General features: G+C 42.3%; 7 protein-coding genes across 7 annotated transcripts; 4 read left to right on the top strand and 3 right to left on the bottom strand.

Moving 5' to 3' along the window:
- Positions 1-193: 193 nt before the first annotated feature.
- BCR41DRAFT_360103 (phosphomevalonate kinase) lies at positions 194-2255 on the bottom strand. Its single transcript, XM_022025306.1, has 5 exons — positions 2204-2255; positions 1874-2110; positions 1582-1744; positions 611-1490; positions 194-499 (listed from the first exon to the last, which is right to left on the bottom strand). Exons 1-5 carry the CDS (start codon positions 2221-2223, stop codon positions 312-314), a joined length of 1488 nt encoding a protein of 495 aa, XP_021878012.1. The 5' UTR covers positions 2224-2255; the 3' UTR covers positions 194-311.
- A 1054-nt stretch (positions 2256-3309) lies between these two features.
- Positions 3310-7893, bottom strand: BCR41DRAFT_373591 (hypothetical protein; the record flags this gene model as incomplete). The annotated part of the gene is made up of 11 exons (XM_022026796.1): positions 3310-4028; positions 4157-4696; positions 4855-5457; positions 5524-5722; positions 5830-6021; positions 6118-6252; positions 6344-6526; positions 6623-6943; positions 7054-7154; positions 7307-7766; positions 7843-7893. 11 exons carry the CDS (start codon positions 7891-7893, stop codon positions 3310-3312), a joined length of 3504 nt encoding a protein of 1167 aa, XP_021878011.1.
- Positions 7894-8875: 982 nt separating this feature from the next.
- Positions 8876-9634, top strand: BCR41DRAFT_360102 (acyl-CoA N-acyltransferase). The gene has a single exon (XM_022025305.1). The coding sequence runs from the start codon at positions 8972-8974 to the stop codon at positions 9533-9535; it is 564 nt and encodes a 187-aa protein (XP_021878010.1). The 5' UTR covers positions 8876-8971; the 3' UTR covers positions 9536-9634.
- A 1199-nt stretch (positions 9635-10833) lies between these two features.
- On the top strand, positions 10834-15931 carry BCR41DRAFT_310759 (P-loop containing nucleoside triphosphate hydrolase protein; the record flags this gene model as incomplete). Its single annotated transcript, XM_022021002.1, has 5 exons — positions 10834-11010; positions 11349-12035; positions 12154-12256; positions 12374-14960; positions 15115-15931. The coding sequence occupies 5 exons, from the start codon at positions 10834-10836 to the stop codon at positions 15929-15931; spliced, it is 4371 nt and encodes a 1456-aa protein (XP_021878009.1).
- Positions 15932-16407: 476 nt separating this feature from the next.
- Positions 16408-17908, bottom strand: BCR41DRAFT_340211 (hypothetical protein). Its single transcript, XM_022022186.1, has 4 exons — positions 17804-17908; positions 17631-17707; positions 17210-17507; positions 16408-17063 (listed from the first exon to the last, which is right to left on the bottom strand). The coding sequence occupies exons 1-4, from the start codon at positions 17816-17818 to the stop codon at positions 16440-16442; spliced, it is 1014 nt and encodes a 337-aa protein (XP_021878008.1). The 5' UTR covers positions 17819-17908; the 3' UTR covers positions 16408-16439.
- A 1002-nt stretch (positions 17909-18910) lies between these two features.
- On the top strand, positions 18911-20848 carry BCR41DRAFT_340206 (gamma-glutamyltranspeptidase; the record flags this gene model as incomplete). Its single annotated transcript, XM_022022185.1, has 4 exons — positions 18911-18977; positions 19110-19889; positions 19997-20478; positions 20576-20848. The coding sequence occupies exons 2-4, from the start codon at positions 19133-19135 to the stop codon at positions 20846-20848; spliced, it is 1512 nt and encodes a 503-aa protein (XP_021878007.1). The 5' UTR covers positions 18911-18977; positions 19110-19132.
- Positions 20849-21096: 248 nt separating this feature from the next.
- On the top strand, positions 21097-24382 carry BCR41DRAFT_388872 (hypothetical protein). The gene is made up of 2 exons (XM_022028054.1): positions 21097-22990; positions 23111-24382. Exons 1-2 carry the CDS (start codon positions 21155-21157, stop codon positions 24368-24370), a joined length of 3096 nt encoding a protein of 1031 aa, XP_021878006.1. The 5' UTR covers positions 21097-21154; the 3' UTR covers positions 24371-24382.
- The last annotated feature ends 9 nt before the right edge of the window (positions 24383-24391 follow it).

The following is a 24391-nucleotide window of genomic DNA, read 5'->3' as shown; positions in this document are numbered from 1 at the left end:
GGTTTTGAATGAATCGTATAAAAATGGGAGCTCTCGACTGTGTGAGGGAAAGGGAGTAAGTTAACGTGGTGGTGTGTGTGCATGTGCGAAGGCGTCAGTGCGGCCATGGGGCCTGCGCCTAAAGGAGCAATATTTGAAACAATAAAAAACAAACCCCGTTGTTTATATAGATTTGTTATTGACATCTTGACATCTCCAATTTGCATCCCCTCAAGGTTTATTTTAAGAAATTAAGCGCTGAGACTAAATCAGTAGTCCTTAAAAAAAAAATGAGACGGTAATGTCATCAGAAAGGTATCAATAGACAGCAATTAATACGAAAGCATGGCTTTCGTTTGCTCCTGTTTCAGGTCCAGCTCCATTACCAATCCGCCCTCTACAGATTCCTTGCAGAGCAATGGACCAACGTTCATCTCCTTGAAACCAGACCACACCGACTCAACAGCTTTTCTAGATTCATCCGACAAGACGATACAAAAGATCGCGTCATAACCTCCAGCTTTTTTTTTTTTTTTTTTTTTTTGTTTAAATAGCCAACCAGATAAAATCATGTTAGTACAAAGGCTATGCGTATAGTATTTAACACGTCAAATATTATATTTCTCAGTACCTCCAGGAACACCAGCCATTAAAACACCAGGAACAGCCAGACATGCATCCAGCAGACGTGTCTGTTCCGCTGGCTCGATCGGTACTTCTGATAATCGGCTCATCTCTCGCAGATAACCGCGAACAGTTGAGAATCCCTGGTATATCAGAGTTAATAGCTCAGATGCAACGTCTTGTCCTGCCAATGAGGTACTCCATTCTGCTGCAGGAAGAGAACTTGCACGTTGAATGGCAGAATCATATTCCTGAGGATGTTCCTTCGCGGCCTCGTCTAGACGTTTAAGTAGTTCCACGACTTTGTCATTGGCTGCACCCAGCAGAGTCCAAAGCGTGTTAGCTTCCTCAGCTTTGTTCTTGCGCCATTTGAGTACATTTGAAACTAGTGTAGGCGTATGACTTCCTGCATCGATATCTGCCAACATGAGGTGAAGACGTGGCGCTAGTCGGAATGGGACCACAAGATTATCCCATGTTGTCTGCTCCGGATCCAAGACTTTAAGCAAGGCTGGGATATCATCTTTTGCATCCAGATGCATTACCTCCTGTAAGATTTCTGGGCTAAACCGTCTGTATGTATGACTGCCCCACACAGCTGAAGAAACATCGAATCCGCTACCTACTTTTCCCTGAGCTAAACAGTGCACAAATTGTGCAGTGTTGTGCAATAGCTTTGTGCTATTGACCGATAGCTCTGTACTTTCAGGTCCCTGCATCTTACAGGCGCCAAAGTGAATAAAGATAGCCGACACTAGCGAGGTGATCAATGCTGCTGATGATCCAAGTCCTGTCTTGCTCACCTTTCCAAGGGTTGTATGGGTTGGAGCAAAGAGTGGAATTTGTCGCAATGATGCCGAGTTAAGTGGTAGCCCTCTCTTTGTGAGCTAGTAGTATGAATGTCGATAGAAACCTAATTGAGTATCAAGATTGACCGCCTGACATTATTTTTTCTCGACTTCCATGTTTTGATGGTACCTCATTCCTCTGAGAATAGAAATCGTTGTTTCCTGCAATGACAATGCTAAGCCCAGTACTAATTTTCTCAGTAATAGTCTCAACAGGAACCAAATGTCCAATAATTGCTAAAGAGTAAACCAGTGCAAGCTCGACAAATGTATTATTCGACTCATCCTCTTTGCTGTGTTTTGGTACCAAATAAAGTTAAAAATAAATAAATAAATGTATCACTGTCCATAAATAGATCAAGCGTAATAGAAAAGCCCCGATGAGATTGTTTACAGTATCGTCAGCGCAGTGGATGATGTACCTTGCAATGACTTGAACATTCTTGTCTTGAATGGCGACCCAATAGTTCCAGATCGCGTTTTCGAATTGTGGGGATCGAACTGTGATCTTATACTGGCCAGATGTAGTTTTCGGGAAGCTGCTCGGTCGGACTAGGGTATAGAAGCGTGCATCCGTAGCAACTACAAGGCCAGAGAATGCAGGATCCAGAACTAGATATCCACCTGCAATCAGAACCTTGCCTGGCGCGGATATGATCCTATGTGGTAGACGGCAATAGAACAAGAGCTAATAAATTTAGGAACGCTTTTACGAATGAAATATGTGCTGTCCTGTCAGTGTCAGGACCTACGTTGGTTCACTAGATGACATTGGAAAGGATGGAAAGGATGAAAAAGATGGATGGATGAAGTCAGGGATTAGTTCTTTGTTGGACGGTTATATGCTCTTTGCGTCCTTCATGTCGTGAGACAAATTGTGTTACACAAACAATATTGCAGTGCATGCGTTACAAGCGCTTTCGGTGACAGGTAATTGGGAGTAAAAAAAATTTAAGTAAACAGATCTGATCTGTTTGTTCCTCCACACCTCTTTCATTCACTTTTTTCCCTCCATTCCCTCCATTCACTCACCTATCTCACCATTTATTCTTTCCACAATCTTTTTTTTTTTTACTTTTTTTATTCTTTCCACTTGATTGTTTAAACTGGATAAGGTATGTATCTGACTTTGACTTGATTTATTACTATCCCCCTTTTTTTTTTCACCTCAATCTTGCCACCCACTTTTAAGTCAGAGCAGCTGTTGCCTTTTATTTGGTCGTTTGCTCGTTACAAATGTGGAATATCAATTTCCTGCCGCCTGCTTTGCGTCTTGTTTTAAGATGCTTGCGATTGTTTGCAGGATAACGTTTCATGAGAGTTGAAGATCGCACCAATCCCCATAACAATATTAAATTCGTTTTGATCTGTTATGTCTTTTTCCGGTGGATCTTCTTAGTGTTTGAAACAAATATTCTTTATAATGCTTGTATGCTTTTTTTGTTTAAAAAGAAAGGAACTAACAGCTATATTTCTCTTTTATCTGTTAGGTACTTGTATGCTTCAAGGGAGATTTGTAATGAATAGTCAAAATAAAGATTGTATCTCATTCCAACGAACAGTTTCTTTTTATTTTATTCTTATTGTTTACTATTATTGCCATCTATTGTTATCTATTCCTCTGCTGAATACTGTTGAATGGTCATGTTAATCCAGCAATGTCTGAAAAACTTTTGTCTTTGTTTTCAGGAACATTTGTGAATTTTGAAATTTCTGAAATATGTGTGGTCTTTTTTTTTTATTGACTTTATTTCACTCCATTATACTGGCTCACTACAGTCGTCTGATTAACGTCAAGGGGTTATCTATTACCTTTGTCTGTTTACACATCCCAGCATACAATTTTGCACCATGACCACTACAGGGTCTCCAAAAACTTTGTTTTCTCCTTTGCTTCTCCTTTGTTATCTCCTCCATTTTTAAATGACATGGAAGATATGAGGCCTTTCTTTCGGCCCGATCCAGGAAGGAGAAGACTTATCACCGAGACGCTGTTCTTTATCGTATTCTCTGCAAATGATTGCGATTGATGGTGTAAAGGTCGACCTTGTCTCTGCGGATGAGGGCTGCCGCTGCCTCTGTCTGTATTGTCGTAGTTTTTATTGCTGTCTGAAGGGTATTTTTTCATGATTGTCGGCATTGAGAACCGCTTGTTCATTGACACAGGTGAATCATGCTTCTGATTATCATGCTGCTCCTGTTGGCTTGGCTCATTACCAATAGCATGGCTACTATTCCGAATACCAACGATGCTGTTGCTGCGTCCTAAAGCACTGCTGAGATTATATGAACTTGGGGAGCTGGGTATACTATGGGTATCATGAGGGCTTGCCAGGGGAGAGAAGGAGCCACTATATCGGTGTTGTTGTCCCAATGATGATGGCGATGATGGCCATGCTGCAACAGCCGATGCAGAGTCACGGATCTTTTTCAAGCTTTTGCTCCGCAGGGACGTGCTCTTTGAGGATGCACCAGCGGCCTTGAAGAGGTAATCTGTATCCATGTAGACTCGACTAAAATGAAGTTGGGCACTTTGGTATGGACTAAAGCTGTATACAGTCCACTGGAGGTTTGCGACTAAAGTTATATATATATAAAAAAAGAAAAAAGAAAAAGAAAAAGAAAAAGTCGGTACGGGCAGATAAGCACTTGTCAAAAACTGTTAAGATGAAGGATACAAGGATACACATTATAGGTTGACATACCAAGTTCGGCAATGTGAGTCTGGAATGTATCCATGTCCAGAAAATGACTAGTTTCTTTAGCAACTGAGAACACATCCCCTGCACCATTCAGATTTGCTTTACTTTTTAGTATGGCGCGAAATCCGCATGTTCTTGGGCCAACAGCAGTTTCAGGTTGTGTGCTGGAAGAAGAATATGCAGCAGTCTGTATCATGCCCACAAACGCCGGTAATGTTGTAAAAGGCGCTACATCCGCAGGATAATGCGACAAGCACGTATAAAACAGTGCGACGTCGCCTTTGAATTTGAAATCACGATACTGGCTTTCTGTGAAGACGTTGCAATATAGCTCAAGCTCCCCCACATGGAGCCTGGATGTAGATTCGGCTTTCTGAGCGGTAAACGTAGCCTTGGCTAACGACAGCGTCTCATAGAACTTGGATATGAAAGTATCTCTCTTATCCAATCCTTCTGGCATGATGCCGCGTGTTGTCTCCCATAGATCTTGCTTATTTTCTGCGTAATTTCTTGTTGTGATACAGAATAAACCCTCAGGATCAGCTGGAGTCCAGCAAAAAAAAAAAAAAAAAAAAAAAAAAGATGAGAAAGAAAATGGGGTCAATATTGTTTGCTAAAATAAAAAAAAAAAAAAAAAATATGAAAAAAAAAAAAAAAAAAAAAAAAAAAAAAAAGGCAGCGTTGCAAAAAGAAGATAGTACTTTGTTCAACAACAGCGACCTTGACCCTTAGAATGTCCATCCAGCCCATGAATTTCCAATCCTTTCTCAAAAGCTGAAGTCCTGGTATTGATACAACCGAACCTCCATGAATACCACCACCATTATTGCAACCATCTGTATCATTCCTGCCATCCCTCTTGCTCTTCTTCTCACGTTCTTTTTCCTCTCTCTCTTTCTGCTTCCGTTGCTCTTCATCTTCTTTTAAGTGAAATAAGGCTTCACCACTTGAAGTACTAGGTCGTCGTACGATCATGATCTTGTCCGAGAAAAGAATTAGAGTGATGGGTCTGCCCCTCTCTCCTGTCAGCAGGTTGGTCTCGAACCCATCCATATAAGATATAATGCTCCTATTCTGGTTGACAATCGAATCTGGGCAATTTTCAATGATACTTCGAAGGTTGAACAGCATCTCTGCTCTTTGCTCGGGTTTTGCTTTTTCCATGTGTGCAATCTCGGATGCAATATGGGCTGCTTCTCGAAGACCATCTACGTCCTCTGAATCTTTATTCGTCCCAGATAATATAGCTATTAAACGTTGTAAAGCGATATCATAATAGTTTTCTTTTGTCAATATCTGTAAATCTTTATTTAAAAAAAAAAAAAAAAAAAAAAAAAAAAGCCGTAGAGCATCCATCATTTTCCCCTTACCTTTGAAAAGCAACGGATATTTAACAATACGTTGAGTTGGTTCAACCAAGAGGTTAGACAGCGTCTGTATTCCAGTGGTATGAATGCATCTTTCCTGGAATGCTCTATACGCTTGGCTCTTCTTGCTTAAGGCCAAATGTATCTCTTGTGCTCGTTTATAACGCATCAAATAGTGCTTATAGCATTGCATGTTTTGAAGCTAAATAATGAAAACAGAACGTACAATAAGCCTTTGATTGTCTGTTGTTGATAGTGGCCATCCGTAGTTTCAGATTGGTAGTGTCTAAGAGATTCCAGTTTCCTTACGTTCTTACGGCAGATCTCTCCTAAGCTTTTGTCTTCATTCGTTTTGTGATTTTGATATCCGTTCAGGTCTTTCAGGAACTCAGTACTGGCTGCAACAATCTGTTCGATGTTGGAGAAAATCATTCGAATCTCATACTTGCCTAGCGGAGGGCTGAGTGCTGTGAGTGCATAGCGAGCCTCCTTTAAGTATATCTTTTTTTTTTTTTTTTTTTTTTTTTTAAAAAAAAAAAAAAATGAAGATTATAGGAAATAAAAATACAGTGAGCTCGAACGTTCCTTTAACTAAACCAAACGGATGTGGCGTGCTTTATAGACGCAGTAAGCCCCTTGTTTAATTACACTGATAAGATCATTCATTCGCTTGTTGTAACTGGTTTCTGTCTCGATTAACTCTGCCAAAGCACTCAGACGTTGCCCCTCGCTCTTGATACCAGGGACGCGAATAAAAAGAAAGAAGGTTAGAGGCAACAGAGATTTTAATTTTTTTATAAAAGAAAACAAAAGATCGATGTACCTTGTCCCCTGCAATCATTGACGGCAAAATGAAGGTATGCTTGGACACATTAGGCAAATAGGTTTCAGCTTCAATGTGCTCGCCCAGCCCATTGAAAAAGGCCCAAAACTGCTCTTGATCGTCAGCTGTAAGTGACTCGTCTTTATTAGGGATCACGATGTCCAAGGATACCGCAGCTGGTCGCTTTTAAAATCATAGTAAAAAAATAAAAATTAAAAGCTGTTTGTATACTTTTGCATTATTTTATGCTCATGTTTATCTAATAATGGAGGATCATACCATCTGCGCTTCCAGGTTTTTGAGCACAAACGCGAATCCTTCCTGTCGGACTTCCTCTAGACCATGAACTAAGTTTGCGATATATCGTGGGCTCTGCAACCAACCAGAATCATCCAGGACAAAGACAGAATGATCAGTCGCTGACTGATGCTGAACTACCTGGTGACGTTTCACCTCGACCTCTGGGATAGATTCGAAGCATTGCTGTAGTGCAACATGGAGCATTGGTAGAATTTCATTTTTCTTCGTATACAATGATTGACATTTCTCAAACTCTGCGGTAGCTCGATAACTATCCAGAACATCCACGCAAGTGAATTTCTATCAAAAAAAAAAAAAAAAAAAAAAAAAAAAAAGTATCCTTATAGTATTTATTACTTGCTCATATTGAATTGAGACGTCGTCCACCAGAGAACTAAGTAGTAACTTACAAGAACTGTACGAACAAGGAAGCGCATTGCATCCTGGCTAGGCCTCATAGAAATACATATGGTTCCAATTCGAAGATCCTTTCCAATAAAATGCATCGTATCTATACATATAGCAAGAAAACCAAAAACACAGTACAAGACCACAGAAATAGTTTTGAGTGCGATAGGATTAGTTATGAGCATGAATGCATTGATAGGGCTATTATTGGTTATCAGCAAGCTGTATTTTTTTTTTTTTTTCATTTCTCATTACCTGGCTGGTTGAAAAACATTGCTTCGTAAGGTGAATTATAATGTGGAAGAATAGAGACGGGTGGCTCCGATTTCTGTCGGCCGATCGAAAGCATACTGCTAGTGCTCGATCGAGCCGTGTTGGCATATATTTTATGTGTGAACGATCCTGCAGAGATGGGTGAATACAACTGTAGGCCTCCGTTTATGTTATGGCATGTTACACTACCATTCATGCTGGACGCCCCTATTGCTACACCACTTGTCCTGTTCTCTTTACTAAAAATGCTTCCATTTCCTTCAATAGAGTAGCGATCTGCTCCTTTGTGGTTATCATTGTCACCGCCATAGAATCCCCCTCCAGGTGTGCTTATCGATGCATTTAGCATGGGGAAGATGAACGAACCATGAGTAGTTTTGGGGCGATTTTCGATGTTGGCATCATGGTCATATCCAGCTCTTATAAGTGCCTGTTCGATAACCTATTTTTTTTAATAGATTAGATTGGTTGATTTTATGGTCCTACAGCACTTGGAGGATTAAAGAATTCTTCCTTACTAAGTATTGCTGCCCCTCTGTCAAAATTGAGGGCAGTGTTTTGTTTGCCATGTACGATAACTTGTTGCTATGCACACGTAAGGTCTAAAGGTGTTGTGATATAGTATGGAAGGGAAAGCTTGAGCTCTTTTGAAATAAAAGTCTCAACTATTCAAAATTGAGAAAGAGGAAGCCAATTGAGTAGAACAGGATATATATGAATAGGAACGATTAATAAGGGTTTTAAAGATTTCGTAGCTTGGTGAATGGATGTGGTAGGTTAGGAGAGGATTAATGGGCAGATGAGTAGATGATCAATATCTTTTCAGTTCTCAAAGAAAGTAATAGAGCGGTAGGACGACTTGCGGAAAGAAGTTAGGTCCGTCTCAACATAGAAGAGAGAATCACTTTCACCTGCATACATAATATATAAAAGGGTATTGTATTTTTTGTAGAAGCGTGTCAATCAAACTGCTGGATTTCCTAGTTTAGAGAAGTGGTAGGCTTATTAAGATCTTAAGTGAAGGGGTAAGGAAAAAAAAAAAATATTTCACTAACGGTAAAGGGAATAAAAGAAAAGGAAAAGAAAAGGTCATCATAGCTCATTATTTGCAGCAAAAGATTAATGGTGCTGATGCACCCACTTCATGTTACAGATATTGTCCGTTGCAATGGGAATCTGAACACAGTGGCATCACGTGGGCCCCATTTGGGACTGTACGGTTTGTCTATTAATGAAAGACAAGCAAGCATACATTGAGATAGGAGATGTCGGTTGGATTGTCTTGCTTTTGGTGCATATTCAAACTGTTTACACAAAAGTCGGATCAGGGACAGTCTTGGATTACAGTCGCGTTAACTACAGAAGGATTTCTGTTTGTTTATATACACGTTCACGCCAATTGATCTCTCTATCACTTTCTAAAACATTGATCAGTGTCTGCTGCGGAAAAAATGGCTAGTCTAACCTTGTTTTCTTAGTCATAATTGTATGCAGAGTATAAAACTGATCTCCTGTCCCCCCCAGCTACTCATTTTGCTTCTCTTTTCTTCTCTCTCTTTCTCTCTTTCTTTATTTTATTTTATTTTATTTTTTTATTTTTTTTCACACGCATCCGTACCTGTTTACCCATACGCTGAAAACAACGACATGTCTTCATCCTCGTCATCTCCTCAGGTCACTGTCCGTGCTGCTACCCCTGCAGATGTAGGATCTATCCTCTCATTGGTCCATGAGCTTGCAAAGTATGAGAAGGAACCTCCATCCACTGTCGAGGCCACAGAGGAATCATTGCTCAACACTCTTCGCTTCACTCCCCCTCATCCGACCTCACAGAACTTGGCCTCATGTCTCTTAGCATTCATCCCTTCTTCATCTGAACCCGTTGGATTTGCTCTTTATTTTACAAACTATTCTACCTGGAGAGGCAAAGGAGGTATCTATCTCGAGGATCTGTTCGTGAAGGAATCAGCCAGAGGGCAACGCATTGGCAGGCGCCTCTTGGGTGAGCTGGCTCGCGAAGTTGAACTGATGAACGGAGGTCGACTGGAGTGGTCAGTACTGAAATGGAATGAACCTAGTATCCAGTTCTACAAGTCCTTGGGAGCAGTTGCGATGGATGAGTGGCAAGTCATGCGTGTGGATGGTGAAGCATTGAAGAAGCTTTCTCAGGATGGTAAAGGTTTTGAAGGAACCAGCACCACTCTTATTTAGTTACTCTATCTCTTTTTAGTCTAGACCGCTTTATACATGAATCTGAAATGCTGCCTTTAAAAAAGTATACAAGAATTACCCGTGGATGTGACAGTGAATGCAAAATTAAAAACATTTGATTCGAAATGAAAATGGCATTGCCATGTTGAAAAAGCTGTTCATTCAAATACATTGGCACTTTTTTCTTTTCTTCTTTCTCTTCTCTCTTTTCCTTCTTCTCTCATTTTTCCTTGTCCTTACTCTTGGCATTCCTTATCCACCTTCCCCCTGGATTTTTTTTTATTTTCTTCTCAATGGGGATGTCATTGAGAGAAGTCGTCATGGCTGTTCTGCCATTGACCAGTTTTGTCGTCTCTGCTTCAATCTGTGCTATCGCTGCAAAGTCAACAAACATTGAACTCAACCCTGCTGCATCCCCTTCTCGTGCTGCACAACTAGCCCGTCGCAAGTCTACCTTTGACTACACTCGTATCCCTGTATCCAACAATGCTTCAGACAACATTTCTGGGGACACTCAACCCAAAGCCCATCATATCAAAATTCGCACTATCATCCTCTTCCTTTTCTCTTTGCTTGCCTCTACGCTTCATCTAGTCTCATTCATCCATTCTTTCCTGACCCTGGATAATGGTGACAGTGATGACTCCTCTGGAGATAGAGATCGCAGCCAATTTGAACGTCTCTTTGCACCCATTGCCATCTTGACAGGATGGGCTATGGTCTTATTGGCTTTATTGGGCATTATCACCCATCGAATCCGATACATGAACGCGTTGCAACCCTTACAATGGTTTTATTCCACCACATTTGTAGTCCTTTTGTTTGAATTCTGGGATAAATTAGACACTATCCTAGACCACCATCGATTCGGATATTCTTATTCCTTTGATACTTACGTCTTTTTCGCCAAGTTCTGCACTGCTCTTGTCCTTTTTGGGACTGCGCTGACCATGCCCGCAGAGCTGGATCTGGACTTTGTCCATCAATATGGTTATGGTTATGCATCTGTAAGTTTTTCAACCAATCGGTTTTTTCTTTTTTTTTATTTACACAACTTCATCCAATCAGCCAATCTTTGACAATCACTTACCACATCCAAGTTGATACATCAATATAAAAAAAAATCCTGTGGTATATTGCTACAGCAATGAGAAAGGAAGAAGATGACAAAGGGATAGAAGGCGTATGTAAGGAAAGGTTGAAATATTTAACCATCCTATCTTTTTCTCTTCATGTAATAATCTATCGTATCATCGAACATGTACACAATATCAATTAATGTATAGGCCAAGCATGCTATGAGTCCAGAGGCATATGCGTCATATCTTTCATGGCTATTCTTTTCTTGGTTCAACAAGATCATCAGTATTGGATCGAGCAAAACGCTTAACCTATCAGACTTGTCCGAGTTGTTGCCTCAACTCCGGGCGAGGACTGTCTGGTCACAGTTTCAGATGTTCTCGAGCTTTAGGTGGGTATCATGAGATCTCTATCTCTTTCTGCGCCACATCTGTTTTTTTTTTCTTTTTTTTCCCCTTGCATCGGATCTTTGCTTCCTTTTTTGAGATATAACTGAAGTATAATACAAGAGCAGAGAGCCTTGCTTATGGGGAGTTGCGCCAAGTGTTTGTAATGCTGTGTAACAAGTGTAAACGATGTTATGTATTTAATCTTGTTTGCGGAGTTTACTTTGTTGAGATTTGAGAGATTTTCCATGCCCCTAATCAGGTATTTTACTCTACTTTTGCTGAACGCTAATCATTCTAATTACGGTTATATACATCGGACTAGATCATCCGCATCACTTCTCAAGCGCGTCCTCTGGTTCAATGGAGTATCGTTCTTATGGCAGTTCACGTTCGTCGTCATTTCGACATTCCTTGACTTCTCGGTCCCCTACTTCCTCAAGCTGTTTCTCAGCTACATCAATGATCCCGAAGTTCCACCAAAAGTCGCTTACCTCTATGTCATCCTCATCTTCATTGCCCAGGTCTCACGCTCGTTGGTGCAGTCACAAATGTTTTACATGGGACGCAAAATTAACGTTTCCATGATGGCGCTACTAAATGCAGAGATCTATGCAAAGACATTGACTCGCCGCGACATGAGTGGTCTTGTCAAGAAGAAACCAAAGGAATCGAGCGGCAGCCAGGACAGCAGTGACTCTAATGGTAAAGGGAATGGAAATGGGAAAGGAAAAGACAAAGGCAAGAGTAAAGGCAAAGACGACGACAAAGACACCGCGCCTGCTAGTGCAGGCAAGGTTGTCAATCTCATGTCAACGGATACAGTTCGTGTTTCGGGCGTGTGTAACTTTTGGCACATCGGAGTTTCCTCACCTATCGGCATTGCCTTAGGAACATATCTCTTGTACGACCTCATCGGTTGGAGTTCACTAGTTGGAATGTCCATCCTGATCATCACTATCCCTGTCAACAAGGCTGTCAGGAAGCGATATACCATTGGACAACGCGAGCTTTCCAGTGCTCGTGATGATCGTGTCACCTTGATGGGAGAGGCAAGGCTTTGTTTTTCGGCATTCGTTATTATTAGGATTAAGACGTCAGGTTCGAACACTGACTAATCGTCTTGATTTGTGTATATCTATGGACATATAGTTGATCGCGGGTATTCGCATGATCAAGTTTTTCGCTTGGGAAATGTCCTTCAGTGAGAAAGTGTTGAAAGCAAGAGAGTTTGAACTCAAGAAGCTGGTTAATGGTAAGAAAGAACACGAAAGGTTCCTCTTTTTTTTAATGCTAATTTGTTGTTTTATTTCAACAAAAAAAAAAAAAAAAAAAAAAGAAAAAACTTATCCTTATTTTGTTATTTTCATAGTTTACAAAAACACTATCCTTTTCCAAATGGTCTGGTTTACATCTCCTCTGTTGGTAACCTTATCAAGCTTCTTCTGCTACGCCAAGATTCAAAAAGGCGAGTTTACGCCCGCAGTTGCCTTTACAGCCATGGTCCTTTTCAATCGCTTAAAGAGCCCTCTGAATGGTCTTCCTGCAGTCTACATGGCCCTCACAAATGCCAGCGTCAGTTTGGGCCGTATTGCTGAGTATCTGGATGAGCCCAATATCAAGGATGTGTTTGTCAATGGCAATAAAAGAACAAATGGGTCGCCTGAAATTGGGATGCAGGAGATGAGTGCACAATGGTGGACAACCGAAAGTGCAAAGACACCTAATGTAAACGCAGCGAACTCAGATCAGCCCCGGGTGGAGGATGTAGACCAATTTATTCTACGCAATATCAGTGTTTCATTCCCTGTAGGAGAACTCTCCATTGTCTGTGGATCGACCGGAAGCGGAAAGACCTCGCTATTGATGGCTATGCTAGGCGAAATGGATATCTTGGCAGGACAAATTTTCTTACCTCGACGACCATTGGATGGCTCAAAGGAGTTTGATCCAGAAACCGGGTTATTGAATGACGGTGTAGCCTATGTCTCTCAGCAGGCTTGGTTACAAAATGCCTCTATTCGTGACAACATCTTGTTCGGCAGTCAATATGAGGAAGAACGCTATAACGAGGTCATCGAAGTCTGCGCGTTAAAACGTGATCTTGAAATTTTGGAGGATGGTGATCAAACCGAGATTGGAGAGAAGGGCATCACTCTCTCTGGGGGCCAGAAGCAGCGTGTTTCGTTGGCGCGTGCCATTTATTCACGGGCACGACATGTACTTCTGGATGATTGTCTTTCAGCTGTAGATGCCCATACTGCCGAACATATTCATGCCAAATGTCTGACTGGGCCGATTATGACGAACCGCACTTGTATCCTGGTGACTCATCATGTCCGTCTCTGTATCGCAACTGCTAAGCATGTGGTGTTGATGAATAACGGAGAGATTTCTGTTCAGGGTTCAGTTCAACAGCTCAGGGAACAGGGGCTATTGTCCCTTGTCCTCGAAGAAGATGAGGATGATCAGGCCACGGATACTTCTGACAGCGATACTGTCAATGGTAACGACTTGGGATCATCCACAAGTATTGTCAAACCTAAACTTGTGCAGAATAAGTCAACCAGCAAGGATCTTAAAAGAACCTCAGAACCTTCTTCTGCAGGTGCTGCTCCAACCAAGGACGCCAGGAAGCTTGTTCAGGAGGAGGCGCGTGAGGAAGGCCGCGTCAAATGGTCCATCTACCTTGTTTATGCGTCGGCTGCTGGTGGCATCATCTTTTGGTTGACACTTATGGCGGCCTTTGCTGTGACCCGATCGATAGAAGTGTCAGAGTCGTTGTGGGTACGCGAGTGGGCAAACTCATATGCACCGGATTCATTCTTTAAAAAACTCATGTCCTTGAACATTTACAACACCATGGGATCCTCGTCAATACACCTTGCCCCTTCAGCTGTATATTCTGATTCACAGGGGATTCAGGGGCATACTCCACTCGATAGTCCGGCACTGTCTTCGATGAGTCTACATCCAAATTATATCAGAGAGGGTGCTGAGAAGCACAGTACAGATTTTTACTTGCTTATTTATGCCTTGATCTCGATCGGGGCTAGCTTGGCACATGTCATGCAGACGGTTATTGTGTTGTATGGTTCCTTACGTGCTGCAAGACTGCTGTACAAAAAGCTGCTGCTTTCGGTAGTACGCGCGCCTCTCCGGTTTTTTGACACCACCCCTGTAGGTCGAATCATGAACAGATTCTCAAAAGATTTCGAGACCGTCGATGGATCGATCGCCAATAATTGCGCTCAACTTTTGTCGCTCATCATGTCTGTCAGTTCGATTATCATTGTCTTAGCCTACATCACGCCTGTGTTTGTCGTTGTTGCAGCATTGATTTCGGTGGCGTACTTGGTAGTGGGTAAAAAGTACATCAGCTCGTCTCGAGAGCTTAAGCGTCTACACTCTGTATCTCGCTCACCTATCTACTCCATGTTTGGGGAGACCTTGGCAGGTGTCGCGACAATTCGTGCGTTTAGTGAACAGAGCCGATTCATGAGCGACTTGTTGACCAAGATTGATGATAGTAATCGGCCATTCTATTTCTTATGGATCGCTAACCGATGGTTGTCAGTCCGGTCAGATTCGATTGGTGCAGTAGTAGCACTCTCATCTGGAGTATTTATCCTGATGAATCCAGTCGGAATCGATGCTGGTACAGCAGGTTTGGCGCTGACATATGCCCTCGAGTTTGTAGCCCTAGTAAACTATTTAGTCCGAGAGTACACAGAGATTGAGATGGAACTGAACGCCATCGAGAGGATTACAGAGTATACGATAATGCCTTTGGAGCCACCTGCTATCATTGAAGGTCGAAGACCTCCGGCTGCTTGGCCAACAGAAGGAAGCATTGAGGTAAAGGACTTGGAAATGAAATACGCGCCTGAGCTCGAAACTGTCCTAAGAGGCATCTCTTTTACTGTCGAACCTCGGCAAAAAATCGGCGTCGTTGGAAGGTAATTTTTTGCTTGTCTTGATAAAATCCAGAGCAGAATGGTTTGACTTTAAGCTGTGTTGAATATATCAAAGGCTAACCCTTCCCTTTTTGTGTGTGTGTGTGGTATAAATGTCTATGCTATGTTTTTGTACATGGGCGCGTATGATTTATAGAACGGGTTCAGGAAAGAGTACATTGGCGCTTTCGCTGTTCCGTTTTGTTGAACCAGTGGCAGGAACCATTCATATCGATGGTATTAATATCTGTGACATCGGTTTGGACGACCTTCGTTCTCGTTTGACTATTATCCCACAGGATCCCATGCTCTTTAATGGTACTATCCGATCCAATCTTGACCCTTTTAATGATCATGACGATGCTGAACTCTGGGAAGCCCTCCGGCGTGTGCACTTAGTTACTGAGGCAAGCCAAGACTCGTCTGCTTTGAGCATTATTGATACTAATGGTGAAGTTGGTGAGGGCTCTGGCTCTGTCAGCAATTCCAGCAATGCACTAGCAGCAGGAGCAAACAACAACAGCAAGACGACTCATATATCGTTCTCAAGTCTTGATAATCCAGTTAGTGAGGGCGGATCGAATTTCTCTCAGGGCCAGCGCCAACTGCTGTGTATGGCTCGGGCATTGCTCCGGAACTCCAAGATCATTGTGATGGACGAGGCGACCGCATCTGTTGATTTTGCTACAGACAAAGCGATTCAATCAGCGATTCAGCAAGAATTTGAGAATTCTACTGTGATCTGTATTGCACATCGACTCAACACGATTATCTTGTACGACAAAGTGTTAGTGCTAGATCACGGCCAAGTGTTGGAGTATGATACACCCAAAAAGCTCTTGATGGAGGATGGTACAAATGGCAAGGAAAAATCGCAATTCAGAGAGATGTGTGAGCGATCTGGCGAGCTGGAGGTGCTCATGGATATGGTGAGGAGCGCTGAAGGAAGTAAACAACGAGGAACAGAACAATAGAGTCCTCTGTATGAAGTGGTTAGAGCGCCAGAGCAAATGTATCTGAGATTTAGAAGGAAAAGCAATTATTGTGAAAAAAAAAAAAAAAAAAAAAAAAAAAACAAGTTAGTCATCAAAATTAAATGTAAAGACAGTCATCCTCAATTTGGTCTGTTGCGAACGTAAAAGGATCAAATGTATCAAGGAAAATACTTTTGTACGAGGGAGTCTGTTGAGAAAGATACCCGTCACATAAAATAACTGATATCGACGCACTTTTAAATATTCAGCTGCCATACATCATCTTCATTGACAGTCAGGTAGTCTGAGGGCCGGTATGGATTGCTACCAATGATGCCACCAATGCTGTGCCTCTGGATGTAACTCCTCGGCAACATAAAGTTGAGAGAGCGGCGTGAATAAGTCCCACGTGGATATGGTAGTTACGAGATTATTTAATATCGAGAAATAGTTTATATTTATGAGTTTATAAATTTATGATACAGGCGATACATATTTATGTATATGATTACTTTTCATCCACAAATGCAACCCTTTTCGCACGCTGAGTATTATTGCTGGATATATGATCGGGACTTTCATCATTGTCCTTGTCTACTTTATAATTTCTTGCAAATTCTTCCAGATCTGCGTTTGGATCATCTCTGTTTGAACCCATGTATCGCTCTTGCACATCATGGACTGTACTCTCCCATTCAGATCCCGTACGCATTGCTGTCATAAAGATGCTCTCGTTTGCCTCTTCAAGGCCACCGAAGACATAGCCACCAGCCCTATCAATTGCCCGAACCACTCTTGTAACAGACTCCTTATCCTGAATGCATAGAGTCTCAAAACCGACAAGGCCAAAATCCTCAATAAGGTCGCACATGGCCTGGTTCAATTGCTGGAAGCGCTTCATGAAAGGATCTTGATTTAAATGATACTGCAAAAAGCTGAGATCTTGCACATTTGTGTAGAACTCCAGTGACATGGGTAAACGGCCATATGTCTCGATTAGGTCCATCTTGGAGAGCACATTCACATGAGGTAGTTCGAGCTGCAGCATGGTCTTTAATGAGAGCAAGAGGACAGAAATATATTTCGCTGCGTCTGTGCAGTAGTGTGAATCGACAAGATGAACGCAGGTCATCTATTATAAAAAAAATAAAAAAATAAAAAAAAATCAATTACGATTCCTTTATTTAGTATTGCCCCTTCTCGCCAATAACCATGACTACAAATCATCTTGGTTTTCTTCTTGCAGAAAGATAAACATGTGTAATTCCTGATATTTACCCTGTACCCAATTTTTTCTAGCCTGGCGAGGATGCGTTTCATGGCATCATTGTGTGTGTACAGTTCCACCTGACCTGGGCAATCAAAGACAATGTAATCATCTCCACATGCTCTGAGCTTTTCTTCAAGCCAATCCATGTTATCAGCCAAGTACTCCATGCAATAAATAATTCCACCGTTGGGTCCTAGTTGTAGATTCTCCATTGTATCTTCAAGTGAGATCAGTTCCAAAATTGAAATGTTTGTTGGATAAGGGACGACTTCGTTTGCTGGATCGAGATTGACTATAGTTGTCTTCCTTAATAGTCATAAACAAAAATAAATAAATAAATAAAAAATAACGGTCAAATGTTAGATTTTCTGATACATAAACTCAAGGAAACAAAAAGATAGTGAAGAAGGGGGGTAATCGAGTTCATGCCTTTCCATCCCATTCAGGAATTGGTGCATGCCATTGCAGTAGGTTGTCTTGCCTGATCCTGGAGGCCCAATAACTACCTATGAAAAGTCAAAAGAAAAAAAGAAAAAAATATGAAAATAGTTAAAGAGAATTCAATGGGCTTATAAGAATAACTTTATGTAGCTCATTTTTACCTGAGCAAAAGGCATGTCTGTTTTCAAGTTGGTTTATGTGATTTAATGATCTCCTAAAGTTCCTCGTCCGATTCTTTTTTTTTTTTTTCCGTGGTGAAATTGATTTCAAAAGAAGAAAGAAAGAAATGGAACATGTTCCAACGGAAACAAATCAGCGCAAACTTAATATTTGGCCACTGTCCCAATGATTCTGCGCATTCCAACCTTATTAGCAAAGTGTGATATTGTTTTGGCTAAAATTATTGGAAAATACGCTGAAATACTTATCAAACAGTCTGAAATATTGGCTAAATATCTAGCACTTAGCTTAGTGGCTTATACCGCTGCCATTTTTGGTTAGTCCGTTATCAATTACAAAAGGTCTATTAAGTAGTAGGCCTGTAATTGATAGAAACCTCTCTAAATAAGATATTGGTATGAGTCTCTAACTTCGCTTATTCCTTGGCTTGGGCCATGTCAACCCCTTGACATTTATGCATGCACAGACGCCCCTGCTTTCGCCTTTTTCTTTTATTCCAGTTACACTGGACGTTGGGTACACTTTACTTTGGCCCCACACTGTTTCTTACCCAAGCCTTTTTTTTTTTTTTAAAAAAAAAAAAAAAGAAGCCGCTACTTTTTTTTCTTTCTTTTTTGTTTTGTATACTCCCCTCTATCCACTCTTTCCACAATTACTATCTATCCATAACTGCTTTAGCACTGCTACTACCACCATTAGAAATGAAAAGCAAAAGCTACAGTCGACCAAGCCTGCCTAATGGCGTTTCTGACGCTGAACTTGTTCGATCGGGGCCAACAGAAGCAACGACGTTATTAAATAACTCGAGCTATGACTATGGTATCCCCGACAAAGTATCAAGTCGCAACAATAACACCAGGCATAACCCAAAGAAAGCGTTGTCAGAACGTACTCGAAAAAAAACCGTAGTCATGTTTACTATCATTTTAGGAGCTCTCTTCATTGGTTTTATCACCACCCTTGCGGGGTCCGCTCCAGGTACTAAAAGGATAAAAAAGAAAGAATATCTAAAGGATGATTGAGATAACTTTGAATGCTTATGAACTATTCTCTTCACCTCGCTAGTCCCTGATAAGAGGCGGCCAGTCCTCGTAAAGGCCAAGAATGGGGCCGTCGCTACTGAGGAGGTTCACTGCTCAGAAATCGGTGTCGAAGGTACTTACTGCTGTATTTATGCATACTTCGTCCAAGTCTCTTTTTCCTTTCGTTATGCATCTTTTTTATTTATTTTTTCCGCACTTACACAAAATAAATGCGCACGGGCACTAAATTATCTTTTTTTCGCAGTTTTGAAGGAGGGTGGAAATGCAATGGATGCAGCAGTAGCCTCATGCCTTTGCATCGGCCTTATCAATTCGTTCTCGGCCGGTATCGGTGGAGGTGGATTCATGACCATCCGCCTCCCTAATGGCACAGTTGAAGTCATTGACTTCCGAGAGACAGCTCCTGCAGCGTCTACCCCTCTCATGTATAAGCATGACCCAATCCTAGCTCAGAAAGGTGGACTCTCTGTAGCAGTTCCAGGTGAAATCCGTGGTCTCGAATTAGCACATCAGCGACATGGAAGGTTGCCCTGGCAACGGTTGTTTAAACCAATTGTCAAGATGGCCAGAGAAGGCTGGGCAGTCGGACCTGAACTAGCGCGCAGACTTCAATTGGTCAAGAAGATGATTGAGAAAGAGCCGAGTTGGTCGCAAGTTTTTGCGCCTGCAGGTAGTGCACTGAGAGAGGGAGAGTGGGTCAAAAGAAAAGCTCTCGCTAAGACATTAGAAACTATAGGGAAGGAAGGAGCAGATGCATTTTATACAGGCGAAATTGCTCAGATAATTGTTGACTATGTTCAAGCGAATGGTGGGATCTTGACGATGGATGACATGCGAAATTACAAGCCATTAGTCAAAGAACCCGTGGTTGGGTTCTATCAAGGTCGTAAGGTCTATACAACACCTGCACCAACTAGCGGGCCTGTTTTGATCAGCATGTTAAATATCCTAGAACGGTACAACGTTGGCAAGTTCAAGGAGGATGCCGATGTGGAAACCCATCGTTTCGTTGAAGCCATGAAATGTACGATATGGATCTACGGTTCAAATTGATACTTTCTTCCTTTCTTTTTTTTAAACCCTTAAACCATTTTATTAATTTTTTTTTTTTTTTTTTTTTTTTTTTTTTAGTTGGATTTGCTCAGAGAACAGAGCTTGGGGATCCAGACTTTACAGATTTAGGTGACAAGATCATCAATATGATGTCAAAGGACACAGCAGCATCGATCCGAGCCAATATCTCAGACACTCGCACGTTCCCTGTCGATTATTACAATCCTCATTGGGGATCCATTGACAACCATGGGACGACACATCTTTCCACTGTAGATGAGGATGATATGTCTGTTGCATTGACCTCTACAGTTAACCTGCTTTTTGGATCCAAGCTAATGGAGCCCAAAACAGGGATAATCCTGAACGATGAGATGGATGACTTTTCAATTCCTGGCCGAGCAAATGCCTTTGGCTTACAGCCATCGCCTTTCAATTATCCAGAGCCTGGAAAGAGGCCTCTGTCGTCGTGTGTGCCGACAATTGTGGAGAAAGACGGTAAATTTGAAATGTCGCTTGGAGGAAGCGGGGGTTCTAGGATTATAACAGCTGTATTGCAGGTAACAAACAATGTGACAACAACAACAATGGAAATTACAAACAGTAACTTGCTCGAACTTGATTTTAACTCATCTTTTTTTATGGATATCCAAATAGACGATGCTGAATGTCTATAATTATAATCAAAATATTATGGATGCGATCGAGAATCCAAGGATCCATCACCAGTTGATGCCCAACGTAGTGGATATTGAAGAAGGATATCCGACAAGTGAAATCCAATTTTTACAGGACGTGATTGGCCACAATGTCACGACTTTTAACCGTCTCCTTGCAAAGGCGGAAGTTCAAGCAGTAATGCGAGAGACAGATGGTTTCATTTACGCGTCAAGTGATACGCGCAAACATGGAATTGCTGCTGGCTACTAGGTTACTTTATTTATCTTTTATTCCTTTAAGTCTTTATAACTTATGGAGTTGGAATTAATAAAATGCTTTACTTTTATACAACTATTACCTGATGTGTCATGAGTGGTCAAGTGAGTGAGAGCGTCTTGAAGTTTGTCGCCTTGTGTTCCATCATCGCACACGTGGCTAGTTGCTTCCTCACCCAACACAAATTTACAAGTAAGCATGGGCTGTTACAACATTGCCAACTTTTTTTTTCTTTTTTCCCTCCCTTTTCCCCTTCTTCACTTTAAATATTCTCCTTTTCTTCTTTTTATTTGAATCGCAATGGAGAAACCCATCCATGGCGACCGCTATGTGCGTACACTCTCACATTACCTTCGCTCTAACCAGCGTAGACTACTCCCACCTACTCTTTCTCATGACCCTTCCACTTCTTCCGTTACTTCCTCGACTACAACTGCAACTACAGCAGCTACAAATGCCGCTGCTAATGCTCGCTCTTTTGTAACCCCAGCTGATCCCATGGCTGCCGCTTACCAAGGCATGATCTCATCCTTATGGAATGCTACTTCTGCTGTCGTCAATTCCATTGCTCCTGCCTCATTGAACCCCTCATCGTCTGATTCACAAACGCGAGCACATGATAAAGATATATACTACAACGGCACGACTTGGGACAACCCTAGTGCCAACATACTTCAGTCAGACGCCGATATACGCGAGAATCAACTTTATTATAAGGCTGCTCTTCGCTCCCCTATCTTTCCTTTGGATCTGTATTACCTGCTTTATCTCCTCGAGAGGTTTGAGCAGGTCGGTATCGAGTTCGAAGGGTGGGAGAGTGTTACTTCATCTAGGACAGTTGGTGATTCCAACCCTCGTGTTATCTCAGCAGACCCTTCAGCATCTGCCTCAACAGTCACCTCAGAAGCAAAACCTGGTAACAAAGCACGTGGAGAAGGTTCTTCTCCACCACAATCTATCCGTTCCTTTTCTTCTACAGCCGTCTCGACTCTCACCCTCATTACAGGTTGGAAGCAATGGTCCACTGCAGCCTCTTTCAACTCCAATAACTTGACCATTACTGATGACATTCATTTTATCCGCAAGTTTTTCAAACATGTCCCTGGTCTACGACTGCTTGCAAAGATTCCACCTGGAGATCACGTTCAAGGGAAGGGCAGAATTGAAGGATTCAATGGAGAGGCCATTATGACTCTCCTTAACCATGGTCAGCCTCTTTCGAAACCTGAAAGTGATCAACCTCTTAAGCCAGCTCCACCATTACTGCTACTGCCGCTTGCTGCAATGTTCACCTCGCTTACGCACTTGGAGTTGCACAAGATCCCACCAGATTGTATCGAAGGGTGGGAAACGCTGATGAAGCAACTAAAGTCCTTAGTCATCATCCAGTCCGGTATTGAGGATGTGTACGATGTCATTATCACAGCCGTGGTCCAGTGCGAGCGGAGACGGAGACAGAGGGCTTTGCGTGAAAAGACTAGAGCGGTGCAGATTAAGGAAGAGCAACAAGAAGCGCTCAAGGATGCTGCTTTGACACCTGAGGGCCTGGGAAGTACAACAGAATCTAATGATCACAAAGGCAAGGCGGAGGATATGACTTTAAATGGCACTGCCGCTGCTTCTACTACCAATAAGAATGATTCCGCTTTGCAGGAAGGAGATGAGATGGAGATGGGCAAAGATGACGACGATAGCGACGATTCTATCATTCTCGCTTCACTAAAAATGTGGCCTGCCCTCCGCCACCTTTCCTTTTCAGACAACTCTCTGCCAGCATTAACGCATAACGACACGTTCATGCATACGCCCGTAATCAACAGCTTGGATCTTTCCCACAATCTTCTCTTGTCACCGCCTTCAGGACTGATACATCTGCATAATCTCAATGATCTGAATTTATCCTATAACATGATCTCAGGTGTGCAATCCATCTACCAGATTCTTGGCAATATTTCTGTCCTAGATTTGCGTGGGAATCGGCTTGAAAGCCTCTCTGGGCTGGAGAGACTTTGGAATCTGGAAAAGGTTGATGTCAGAGAGAATCACCTGGATGAAGCCGCGGAGGTTGGTCGACTAGCAGCTCTTCCTGGCATTCGTGAGGTCTGGTCAGAACATAATCCATTTTGCGCTATCCAGGTAACCTTCATCATCTTGTTTTTAATTCAAGCTTGCTCATCTGTCCATATCTGTATTTCTACTATTCATCTTTACTAACGTCTTTTTTTTTTTTTTTTTTTTTTGAACAATTGCGTTCAGCCTAAATACCGCCTGGAAATTTTGGCAGTATTCAAGGCAAATGGACACGATATATTGCTGGATGGGACATTTGCATCGTTTTTCGAGAAACGCGCCCTTGATAACATGGGTCCAACATCATTTTCAACAACTATCTCGAGTATCAACAATGTGGCCAATATACCCGCAGCCTCTGCACCTGTGGCCACATTTGCAAAAGAACTTGCAAATACTAGTTCACCACCCCCAGCTGCTGATGAAGCGCTAAATGCTGTTACCGCCTCAGATGCAGCTATAAGTGCGGTATTCCATACACCTGTCAATAAGCTTGTCAAAAAGAAACTTGTAAAATCAACAAAGCGAGTCAAGAGAGTCGTGAACCTTGACAGCGACCACGATGATGATCATGAACATGATGCTGCTCCAGTCCCACCCCCCGTCATCCTTGCAGATGTGGATGCTGCGGCTCTGGAGGAAAGCCACGATAATGAAGTCGCTGCGATTCTTGCCAAGACTACTGGAGGTGTTCAGAAATCACCAACAGCCATCAAGAAGAAGAAGAAGAGCGTCAAAACGACATCTGATGCAGCTGACACACGACTTACAGAGCACAGCGGCGAGGGCTTGAGCCAGGATCAGAGCCAAAGTCGCAGCTCAAGCAACAATGGTAAAAATAAGAGGCGTATTGTGAAGAAGAAAAGCATGGTCATTGCTGAAGGCTCTCCTGCAGCAACAACACTATCAACATCTCCTACGACAACCTCAACAGGAGCGACTGTTAGCTTTGCAGGAGACCGTGATTCTGACTCGGCTGAAGATCACACCCTTTGCAGTGATGGTCATCATGTCCATAGACATCGCCTTGCTCATCTTGAGCAATCATTGGCGTCTCTTCAGATGGAGCGCCCTGCTGGCACCGGCCACCAGCGCCATCCGCCACGGGGCATCCTAAAGAAAAACTACTCGATGCCTCCGAATGCCATGATCAACGCAATCGATAATATGGCAAGCAAAAAATCAACCTCGATTGTTCAGAATGGTGTTTCGACATATGGAGTGGGGGGAAGTGGTGCGATTTCACCCAGAATGAGACCATCATCGCCCATTGGCTCCTTCTCATCTTCAGACGAGGGCGGTACAAGTGCAGATGGCTATCGCAGGAAGATTGAAGCCATGCGTAATGAAGCCGGCAAGAATTGGCTCATGGTTTTAGCAGAGATGGATGGTGAATCCGCGGCTGATACAACAACGACATCGTCAACGATATTTCAAAGCCCCTGAATGAAAAAAAAGGATAAAAAA

Source organism: Lobosporangium transversale (assembly GCF_002105155.1).
Source record: "Lobosporangium transversale strain NRRL 3116 chromosome Unknown BCR41scaffold_41, whole genome shotgun sequence".
Taxonomy (NCBI): domain Eukaryota; kingdom Fungi; phylum Mortierellomycota; class Mortierellomycetes; order Mortierellales; family Mortierellaceae; genus Lobosporangium; species Lobosporangium transversale.
This window is presented reverse-complemented; position numbering and strand designations above follow the sequence as displayed.

Bases quoted from the DNA above. Each gene is read 5' to 3' on its own strand.
- BCR41DRAFT_360103 (XM_022025306.1), bottom strand. From the start codon at position 2,223: ATGTCATCTAGTGAACCAAC. The intron at 1,745-1,873 runs GTACATCATCCA...ACCAAAACACAG, and splicing joins AATGTTCAAGTCATTGCAAG to CAAAGAGGATGAGTCGAATA. The intron at 1,491-1,581 runs GTACCATCAAAA...TCATACTACTAG, and splicing joins TCTATTCTCAGAGGAATGAG to CTCACAAAGAGAGGGCTACC.
- BCR41DRAFT_360102 (XM_022025305.1), top strand. From the start codon at position 8,972: ATGTCTTCATCCTCGTCATCTCCTCAGGTCACTGTCCGTGCTGCTACC.
- BCR41DRAFT_340211 (XM_022022186.1), bottom strand. The intron at 17,508-17,630 runs GCATGAACTCGA...ATGACTATTAAG, and splicing joins TTCCTGAATGGGATGGAAAG to GAAGACAACTATAGTCAATC. The intron at 17,064-17,209 runs GTAAATATCAGG...TTTTTATAATAG, and splicing joins TAGAAAAAATTGGGTACAGG to ATGACCTGCGTTCATCTTGT.
- BCR41DRAFT_388872 (XM_022028054.1), top strand. From the start codon at position 21,155: ATGGAGAAACCCATCCATGGCGACCGCTATGTGCGTACACTCTCACAT. The intron at 22,991-23,110 runs GTAACCTTCATC...AATTGCGTTCAG, and splicing joins ATCCATTTTGCGCTATCCAG to CCTAAATACCGCCTGGAAAT.